Source organism: Zosterops lateralis (genome assembly GCF_965231275.1).
Source record: "Zosterops lateralis genome assembly, chromosome: 9".
Classification (NCBI taxonomy): domain Eukaryota; kingdom Metazoa; phylum Chordata; class Aves; order Passeriformes; family Zosteropidae; genus Zosterops; species Zosterops lateralis.
In genome coordinates, this window is record NC_139769.1 from 24,459,901 (window position 1) to 24,470,726 (window position 10,826).

General features: G+C 47.5%; 1 protein-coding gene across 1 annotated transcript in view; it reads right to left on the minus strand.

The window, feature by feature from the left end:
* The window catches only part of NIBAN1 (niban apoptosis regulator 1), a 56,207-nt gene extending 47,131 nt beyond the window's left edge, over positions 1-9,076 (minus strand). The window contains exon 1 of the mRNA XM_083867895.1: positions 9,007-9,076. Coding sequence (XP_083724021.1) covers positions 9,007-9,061 — 55 coding nt within the window. The 5' untranslated portion in view covers positions 9,062-9,076. The remainder of the gene's footprint in view (positions 1-9,006) is intronic.
* Positions 9,077-10,826: the final 1,750 nt, after the last annotated feature.

Genomic DNA, 10,826 nt, shown 5'->3' on the forward strand with positions numbered 1-10,826 from the left:
GTAAAGAACCAGGAACCAGCATTCCCTTATGATATCTGTGCCATGCTCCTTTTGAGGACCAACACACCCCCCATACAATAGGCCACACGGAATTGGGGTGTAAATGACCTTTTCTGCAGGTTACCTGCTACAATGCATGAGAGCCACACCCAAAACATGCCCTGACCATAGAAGCACTACAGGGAATGAAGCTGGAAAAACACGAGCATTTTGGGGAGCTATGAACAGACTGTCTTACAGCATCACCAAAGATCTCCTCACAAGCTCTCTGTGGTTTGAAAAGGCATCACTGGTGCTGGTGGTGTCAGGGAGAGCCCACAAACTGCCAGGCACTGCCGTGGGCGGCTTTTCTTGGCAGAAACCACTAATGGGAGGATGCTCCACACTCAGTCTTACAGCAGTGACATGTCAAAGGCCCAGCCTGGACATCAGCTGACACATCCACTTTACAAAAACCTCCAAAGCAGAATTCCCTCTGGAGGACAGATCATGGCTGGCTCCTGGGAAGGCACAGAGAGTGGGCAGCAAGCCAATACCTGCTGCTCTTTTCCACGGAGGAGTGGAGTGGCTGCAGCCCGTGGCTGCTGCTGTGACAGCCCTGGAGCAGCTTGTCTTGAGGCAGCCCTGCAGCAGCACAATCTGCTCCCACCCAAGGGTGGCCCAGCCCAGGTCCCTCTGAGCCCCTAGGGTGTGACCAGGCACCTGCAGCAGCATCCACCCAGTGCTGTGGCCGTGCTCCCACAGCTGCAGTGGTGCCTCCCGTTTTTGGGGGTTCACACCCCAAAACCCACCTGGGAGACACTGGGCGGGTGGGCACCCAACAGGGAGTGCACAAAAGCACTGATGGTGTCACACAACAACTAGGGTGCCATCCCTGGCACTGCCCACTTCCTCAGGAACCAGGGCATGGCACAGCTACAGGCTTAGAACCAACCTCATCACAATCAGCACCCAAGAGGTCACCTGAATCACTCGTTTCAGCTTAAAATATTTACTTAGAAAATAACTACTCTACTCCTGATCTCACTCGTTTCCTAAAGGAATTTCAGCCATACCAAAAATATCTACATGCTTTAGAAAAGTATACTGCTTTTAACCTCTTACTCCTGTATTCACAAGAGCCCAAGAGTCAGCCTCGCTTTTGTTTTCTGCTTCCTGCACTGCAGCTAAGACAACTCCCTAGCTTTAAAAAACATGCAATAAAAAAAAAATTCAATAACTACATAACAACTCTGGTAGTACTACAATGATCTAAATATTTTGGCTTAAACCTTCAGTACTAGCCAAAGTGTAAGAGCAACGACTTGGTCAGACCTATTAACAAATATCACAGAGACATGAAAATTAAAGGTTTATGAATTCAAGATAGAACACTTAATTAAATACTTAGAGAAACAAAGTCACTAAAATCTTATGTTATCCATACCAAAATAACCTTCAGTGCAGAATCAACAGCAAACTTTTTTTATATATATAAGACTACCACAAAGAGACAGGACAAAGATTTTAGGAGACCCAGGCAGACGAACCCTTTCTTCTCAGAAGTTTGAGCCATTTGCACAAGCTTTAATCTTGCTTTGATGTAAGAGTTGGCCTTGTTTCATCACTGTCCTTTAACTGCAAAAGCAACTAAAATGCTTGCAAGTATGTTGAAAAACTTGAAACAACTTTTAATTGTTCTCTAAGCGGGAAGAGAACAGTGTGGTTATTCCATGCAAAGGAAAAAGCTGTATTTTAAAAGCACATTCCTTATGAATATCATCCTTCCCCACCTCGACATTGGCTCTGCAGCTGCCACTGCCCAAAGGCATCACCAACAAAGCTGCTTTCATCATCTCAGAGCTTGCTTTTTCTCCCTTTCATACCAATAAAATGATTATCAAATGCAAAGATCGTCTCACGATTTGTGGCCAGGCTGCACTAATTGAAGAACTTCCAGTATTAAAGATAAAACATCAAGTACAAAGGCACAGCACACTTAGAATGTGTCTCTCAATTACAGATTTGGGGCAAGGATGAGCCTGTTTCTCACTTTTTCTATTGAGATATTCTTTCCACTGATCCCTGTGCCTAATTCAACACTACGTAGTTTCCTCTACAGTGACAAGAAAAGCATGAAAAATACCGTGTGCCTTCCTCTACAACCCTGTGGTTTCCCTTCCCTCACACTACCCCAAAAAAGACCAGAGAAAAGCCACCTTTTGTTTTTCAGACCCAGTGATGCAGCACATCATCTCTAAGAGTAGTTCTTGTTAGTGGGTTGCTTTCATGTAGGGGCTTGGGATGATCCTGCTGAACAGGCACAGAGGCTGACACAGCTCTGGGACACAAACTGGGGAACTGGGATTTCTGGGTTTAGGAAAACCTCAAGCCATAAACTGAAGATAAATGGGGTGTGATCACAGACAATACTTCTGCTGACAAACTAACAAAGGAAAACGGAAAAATTTCACCTCCTGCTTTGATTAGGGAAATCTTGACCATGCCTGTTGCAAGATAACATGGCTGTAAACTTCCAAAATTGCTCCTGGAGCTTTTGAGAGAAGTTAATAATGGACTATTTGAGCAATGGAAATGGAACAGAGAAGGTATACCCTGCCTTAGTCTCCCAAAGCTGAATCTGAAAGTTACCAAGGACAGTAAATTCTGTCCACTTGGGTGGCAAATACCTTTTTCATCAATCACATCCCTGGATGCCTTTTGCTTGCATTCAGCTGAAAGGTAAGAAAAAGCACTTGAACCCTTAAATTAAAGGCCATAAAACCCAAAGAGAAGCTTCCTATCCTTTCCAGAAGAGGCAGGCACCATTTATCAAAACTATGGGATGAAAATCTGCTACTGGCTCCAAAAGCAACAATCTCTCTGAGCACTAAAACTTCTCAGAAAACAAGCTAAGCCAAAAGGATTTTCCTTTAAAAATCTAATTTCTTACAGTCTTCAAGAACTTGGAAACTTTGCAAGGTGCATATAATAGAACCTTACATGCTTATTGAAATCTGAATTTCCTGTGCACTTCACTTCTCCTTTCTGTGGGTATTTATCCCTATTTGGATTGGACTAGATGGTACTATCGTGAATTCTGGATTTAATACATGCTCATGAATGAAAATATTCTGCTTCTTCCTTAGATTTTGGGAGTTTGCAGATTAATCAAATCAGCTTTCACCATAAGCCTCACCAGATGAAAAGGAAAAGCAGCCTCTAAGAGCTATAAACTAGATGCTGTTAAATCCAGAGAGAGCCCACACTTGTAGAATCTGGTTGGAACGACCTTTAAGCCCATCCATTCCCCCCCTGCCAGGAGCAGGGACACCTTTCTCTAGACCAGGAAGTTGCTCCAGACCCTGGGCAACCTGCCCTTGGACACCTCCAGGGATGGGGCACTCCAGCTCTTTGTGATGCCACAGCCATGCTCACCTACAGAAAACGGAAGAGAGAATTTCTGGAACATGGAACAACCCAGCTTGGGACAGGCTGGAAGCAAAGGCAGGGAGTGCAGCAAGACTTGTAGAGAATCCTGCTGTACTTGCAGTCACACACCAAATTAAAACCAGAAGGTTAAATGACAGTTTAAAGCAGAAAATCCAACATCCAGTCTGAGTGCCTGTCCAAAAAAAGGCCAGCTTTTCCACAATTAATTCCAAGCCATTCTTCCATCCTGCAGCACTCCTTCTGCCAGCTCTGTGCACACTGACTGAGACTTTCACTCCAGAGCTGCATCAGGCACTTGGGTTCCGTCCCTCTGAGTCGGTGGGACTCATCTCTGTACCACTGCTGGAATTTATTCAGCTGGTTTCCTGGAAAGTTAATGACTCATTTCCTATCTTGTCTTTCAAGTAAAGGGTAAAGTAGGCTTCTCTTCAGCCTCTAAAATGGGCCAGAACAGGAGTCTCTCTGCTTTTTCATGTGTGCTACATTTTGTAGGAACACACCTACAGTGTGTGATCATTGTGCAAAATCCCGACATAATTAACACCACACTGAAATTCCTAAGTAAAACACATAGCTACAAAGTAGTTTCTTACAGATATTAAGTAACAGCTTTCACCTTCACCTCAAAAGAACAACATCTGGAAGGTCTGTCTGGGAAAACTTCCCAAACAAAGAGGAAATCCAGAAGGTGCATTCTGGGTGCTGCAGGGTCACAGCCACTGTGCCCTGTGCTGGGGGGTCCCACCTGCCTGGGGGAGGAGAGAGATGGAAAAGAAGGGAAGGAAGAAACTGCATTTAAACGAACAAATCCAAAGCAAATGACTACAAAGCCTCATCCTCTGGATAGATGTCTGTTTATAGAAATGGGCCAGGATATGATCAAGCATATCAGGTATCTTTAAGAAAAAACAGCCTTCAGAGAAGTTCAGTTTTTCATATGCTGAACTGTTTTGGCAATGCACCTGTTGAAATTACTGGTGTTAGGTGCTTGACATCTTTCCACTTCTGCAAACTAAAAAAAATTAGTCCTGATACACGATATGTGACAGAGCAGAGCTTGGTCACCTACTACTTCTGCTGCTGAGATTACAGAAATGGAAAATCATCAAGACTCTAAGGGCATTTCCATCTTTGCCTGCTGTAAGATCCTTATCCTTGATGGTTTCCTGTCTGCAAGTAAGGGCGCTAAGCAACACTTTTCCATCAGGAATGATGCTACCTGTGGCACAATCTCTCAGGACACACCACTGAGCTGCTTTAGTGGGATGTCCTTTCACTTTCAGCTGATTCCTGAATTTCCTGATTGCACCCCGAGCCTGTAACTCCCCACCACCACCCTGGACCACCGCCCTGACCGCTCCCTCTTGGGTGTAGCACTCCTTAAGCATCATTAGACAATTCACCCAACAACTTCCATCATAAGTTTAGCCCATGCCTCATCAAACTGAGAGCACAAATTTTTTTAATAAAAGCCTTTCACATGACCAACTCCCAGACTCCTAATTATTACTGCCATGTTTTAAACTCCATTTCACTCACATCCTGAATAATCCCCATGTAGTCCCACTAAAACCCCACAAAGTAGGATTATCTCTGCCACAAGTCGTCTTTTTCAAGGCCCCAGTCCAAAACCTAGAGGAATTGCTATTAAGTTTTCTTTTCATTTTGGAGGGCTTTAAATCATTTTACTGCTTACAATGTGCGTGTATTTAAAATATCCTATGGATTTAAATAGGTGGAAAAATGTATTTTTCCATAGAACTGGTTAGAAAAACAGGCTTGTGCTGCACAGCACAGAAAGACACCTTTGAAACTCTAAGGTTTCCAGCCTAGTAATGCTGCAGTGCATGTGGTCTGGCTTTCTCCCACTCCCCCCTAAATATCCTCCACACACCTTCTCCCAGAGGACCCAAACTGTCCCCACTGCTCACAGGAGTCCCTGCTGACCCATTTTTCCATTACTTCACTATGACATTCACTTCCTTCAGGTAGGAGTAAGGAATATCAACTCTTGACATTTTATTCACGATTTCAGCCCCCAACAATGAGAAAGTTTCATTAATTTCTACTCGACAAAGACAAAAGACGTTGCAATGGCTTGCAAAATGTAACTTCATGAGATATAAATATGTACAGAGATCTTCTGAGTGTAAAAATTGTTTTGCGAAGCATTTTCATCCCCAACTAAGTGTTTAGGTAGTTGATTCAAACTTCACAAGGAAGATCCCTGCCCTTGCAGTTTCAAACACAGCCTCAATTTCCCTGTGAAGACCACGTGGGAAATCAGGCATTGGCATTGTCTGTTCTCTTCTTAGGCATTGTTTGTGGCAGGGGATGCACATTACCAGGTCAATAATTGCATTTGCTGACTTTCAGGTCGTGATATTGCCCAAGTATTGCCCTGTGTACAACCATACACAGCTTTGTGAGTTGACTGGTTCAGTCCTACCATATTTTCCCCAAGAGCATGGAAGCAGTTTTAGGTGGAAATTCCAAGCTTCAGATTCAGTAACTGAGACGCTTCATGGGACACCTTCCTGTCTTTTCTCTGGGATTCATTTCTCCAGCTGGTCTGACAAGGCTCACCCCATTCACCCACAGGAAACCACAGAGAGCAAAGCAGCTCCCAGGCTCTACCCGGGGGTGCCCGTACTCAGGGCAGGTTCTTGAGGGGTTAGAGAGGCACCTGTTCGACTGGGTTTGCATATTTTCAACATGATTTTACATCTCACATAATTCTTGTCCTCATTTGGTTCTCCTCTCATCCCACAAACTGTGTGAGCAGACAGACCTCCAGAAGTCAGAAAACCTGCAGAACTGTACCTGTGTTGATGCAGAAGCTGTAACATGGAATTGTGGAATATCCAGAGTTGGAACAGACCCACAAGAATCATCAAGTCCAACTACTGGCCTGCACAGGTCATACACCACCTTTAATGCTCAGCCCCTCATTTCCATTCATTACATTGTACTTTAGCTTAAATGTTGTCTAGGTAAACTACAAGGCTTTACAATCCATTTAATTTCAGACAAATTAAATTATTGTTATGGCAAAAAGAAATTAAATTACACCATCATGAAAACAACTATGAACTACACAAGCTCTCATTTGAAGTAATACTCAGGATTTCCTATCTTAAGGCTACTGGTATTTGAGCCAATACGAGGGAGCATCTCAAAATGCACAAAGTTTGGAGAGTGTTGCTGGCTCCTTTGGCTTGCTGTCTCCCCATCTCCCTCCCTCACCAGTGTTCCCCCATTCCAGCACCTGTGGACTGACAATTCTGCTGACAAAAAGCAAGTATTTCCTTTTCCTTTTTAGTGAGGTCACCCCTGCATCACCTGTGGAGGAAAAGAACCCCAAAAGCTGACGTCCCACTAGAAATACCCACCTAAGCTTCACGAAGCCAGCTAAAAAACATGCTGCTTATTCAAGCTGCAGACTCAGTGCTTCCACATGGTCCCTCTTGGAATGAGGGGAGCTCACCACAGAGCTCCTCTGCAAATAAATCACACCCAGGGGTGTAAGACAGACAGGCAAGGCCTGACTCTGGCAGACTCCAGCCTAACACCAGCAATAGGTTTGGTGAGCTGGCTCAATTGCACTCTGCTTCCATTTAAGATGCTCTTCACAATTCCTTTTCCTCCTCCAAAGTGCTAATTCACAGGCAGCCTCTGTATAAAGTGCCCCATTGATTATTTTCCCAAGCAGGAGCTTTGAGTGGGGGATCCTCATGGCACAAACAGCAGATGTGAGCCAGAGGGTGAGCACAGGATTTTAATTCTTTCTTCCACAATGACTTCCCACTGGCTCTTGCCTGTGAAAAGATGTGATGGGCAAACAAGAGCTGTGTCTGGAGTGCTGCACAGCTCTCAGCATGACCAAGGTACCCTCCCTGTGAGCTGCAGGCAAGGCTCAGACACACACAGCCAGCCCTGCTTTACACATAGAGATTTCCCAACCTTTCAGCATTAGCTCCCAGTTCTAATTCTAGATGATGTCAAGGGCAAGGACCTGCATGATTTCCCCATAACTAATAAACCCCCTGAATTTCCGAAATTTTTTAAAATTTGTTGTTGTTGTTGTTTTTGGGGGAGGGGGGGGGGTGTTTGGTTTTTTGTTCGTTTGGTTTGGTTTTTTGTAAATAAACATCACCCTTTTCAGGTGCTCACAACTCAGGGACCCGAAACTTGAAATGCTGAACTGCAAAAATGCAACTTTGGCTGCACTGTGGGGATGAATGTAAAGAAAAATAGAAATCCAAGGGAGCTACATGGCTCTGGAGGGACTTGAAACCACTCTCAACGGGGCAGGAAAAACTGACAGTACTGACAGAACACTGCTGACAAATCTCGGCGTGTGAGGCCGGTAGCTCTGCTGACTGCTTTTTGGGCAAAAGCCATTTAATAACTGGACATCCTTCCCAATATGGGAATCTCTTGAAGACCCACTGTGATTTCAAAGGAGTCCTAACAGAGGAGCGGCTCAATGTTTGCACTCCCTCTGCACCACAGAAAAATCCCCAAAGCAAAGAAATCCAAGGACAAGCCGGGTTGTGGGCACCACCCAGGAATCACCCTCCAGCCCAAATTCTCAGCACAGAGTTTGATCTCCCAGCCCACAAGAGAGGGGGCTCTCGCAGGCTCTGCATGCATCATACATCAAGTGCTAGAACCGGGCTTCCTTTTCTCATGCAAACTTTTATCCCACTTGTAAATCTTCAGCCTTAAAATTTGCTTTGCAAATACTCTACCTGCTGTCTGAGTGATAAGCAGCACAGGTAAGAGTAAGCTCTGTTTCATACTGAACTATTCAAGTAACAAAAAGACACCCTAAACCCCAGAATTACACTCTTTTCCTTCATAGTTTAATAGCAATGTACATAATTAAAAGCCTGTTTGTTTGTTTGTTTGTTTGTTTGCGCTGTCTCTCCTAATATTTTAACGGGATACAGAACTGCCCTTACAGAGTCAGGCCGTGTAAGGCACCCGCCTTTTTCCCCTCGGTCCCACCTGGCAGCGCTGCCCCTGCCCCAGACGGGCTGGGCACAGCACCGGCCCACGGGCTGCCGGCCGGGTCCGCACGGCAAACGGGGCATTCCCGGAGCCCACGGGCTGCCGGCCGGGTCCGCACGGCAAACGGGGCATTCCCGGAGCCCACGGGCTGCCGGCCGGACCCGCACGGCAACCGGGGCATTCCCGGAGCCCACGGGCTGCCGGCCGGACCCGCACGGCAACCGGGGCATTCCCGGAGCCCACGGGCTGCCGGCCGGACCCGCACGGCAAACGGGGCATTCCCGGAGCCTCCCTCGGGAGCCGCCGGGTCCGGAGCACCGGGGTCTGCCACACGGGCAGAACCAGCCGCAGCGCTCCACACTCCTTCAGACTTCATCCGCAACTTATAACTCCCCCATTGCAAACTTCTCAAGCATCGCCCTGCGGAAAGCGCTCCAAACTCCACGGGACGCTGAGAACCAGCTCAACCCGCGCTATCCCGCCGGCTGCCGAGCGCTGCCCGGGATGCCCGAGCGCTGCCGGCGGCTCTGCCCAGCCCCGCGGTCCCCCAGCCCGTACCTCGGATGTAGGCGCACTTGCTGTCGTCCAGCGCCGCGGAGGCAGAGGCACCCATGGCTCGGAGCGGAGCTGAGGCAGCACCGCGCTCCCGCCGAGCCCGCACCGCTCCCGCCGCGCCCTCCGCTGGCGCCGCCCCCGGGCCCGGCCCGGCCCCGCCCCGCCCCGCCGGGGACCGTGAGGGACTGCTCGGGGACACGGCGGGGACGGGGCGGGGACCCGTCAGGGACTCAAGGATCCGGCAGACACTCCTCAGGGATCAGCCAGGGACTCCTCAGGGAGCCGTCAGGGATCAGACAGGGAGCCGTCAGGGATCAGCCAGGGACTCCTCAGGGAGCCGTCGGGAGCCGTCAGGGACTCCTGAGGGAGCCGCGGTTCCCTCACGGCTCTGGGCCCCGGCACGTCTGTCCCCGGCTGCTCTTTGTGCCTCCATTGTGCTCTGCCTCAGTGTCACCGCAAAATCCACATCCCCTCGGAGACACACTTAGAGCCTCCGGTTTCCCCAGGGGCCGCGGTGAAGGCCGTGCCGCAGTAAAAGCGCAGTTAACCAGGAGCAAATGCCTCTCCGGGAGGTGTCCGGGAGGCAGCTGGGTCTGGCGCTGGGCGATGTGTGCGGTGGTTTAGGGGTGACACAGGCACTGCTGAGGCGACATTTGAACTCGATGACTCTGAAGGTCTATTCCAACCTTGATGGTTCTATGATTCTGTGAAAAAGGCCCTGGCACAGGGTGCCCAGGGAAGCTGTGGCTGCCCCTGGAAGTGTCGAAGGCCAGGCTGGATGGGGCTTGGAGCAACCTGGAACAGTGGAAGGTGTCCCTGCCCATGGCAGGGGCTGGAATTAGATGATTTTAAGGTCCTTTCCAACCCAATCCATTCCATCCTTCTGTGACCCTGTGATTTATGGCTTCAGGGCTGTAATTGTCCCACTCTTTCCAAGAATATTGCAAATTGCTATTCTATGTTTGATTCCAATAAACCTACACAAGCAGGCACTAAAATACATATCACTTCAGTAAATATTGTCCAGTGATTGAAACAACTTCCTAAAACAGGCAAGCACACCAGTCTGCAGATCCTCAGCACAGCAATGGAACAGATATCTGGATTCTCCTGCCCCTGAATAATAGTTTTACATCATACCCAGATGTGTCTTTCTAATGTATTTTCTTCCTTTTTGCTGTTTTAATAACATTAATCCAGTTGACTGGTCATGGGCAGGGTGCCATCCCTTATTGTGCCTCATATGTTTTGTATGGAGTTGATGAGTTGCAATGAATGCTGACACACTGGAGGTTCACAGTCACTGGAAGTTATGCATTTTACCATTAAATACTTCTTGTTCAGCTTGTACACATCTGCCACTCACTGTGAAATTGCTTCCACCCAGTTCAGTTTTGCTGATGTGGGCTGTGGGGTTGATAGGTTTATGGCTATGCCACTCAGCTGAATGGTGAAACATTTTAGGGTTGAATCTTTTTAAACAAACACCAAATTTGATCAGATTTGAAATATTTCAGATGATATGTGACATCGAGTTCAGTATTGTGCTAAACAACCTCGTTCCTTCCAACATGCATGTTCTCTGGGCACACACTGGTTGTATCTAAGTGTGATGGAGCAATTGCTTCACTACCTCGAGGAGAGCAAGCTCATCCAGAGCATCACTGAGCCAGCATCTCACAAGTCTTTAGACACCTCAACTGAGGTGACACCTCAACATTTAATCAACAGCACTTCTAGAGGTCAAATGTGAACCAGGCTCTGTTTTAAATATATTTGGTTGTTAGGCTCTGCCTGAGAGCTCTCAGCAAGGTGGCTGCTGT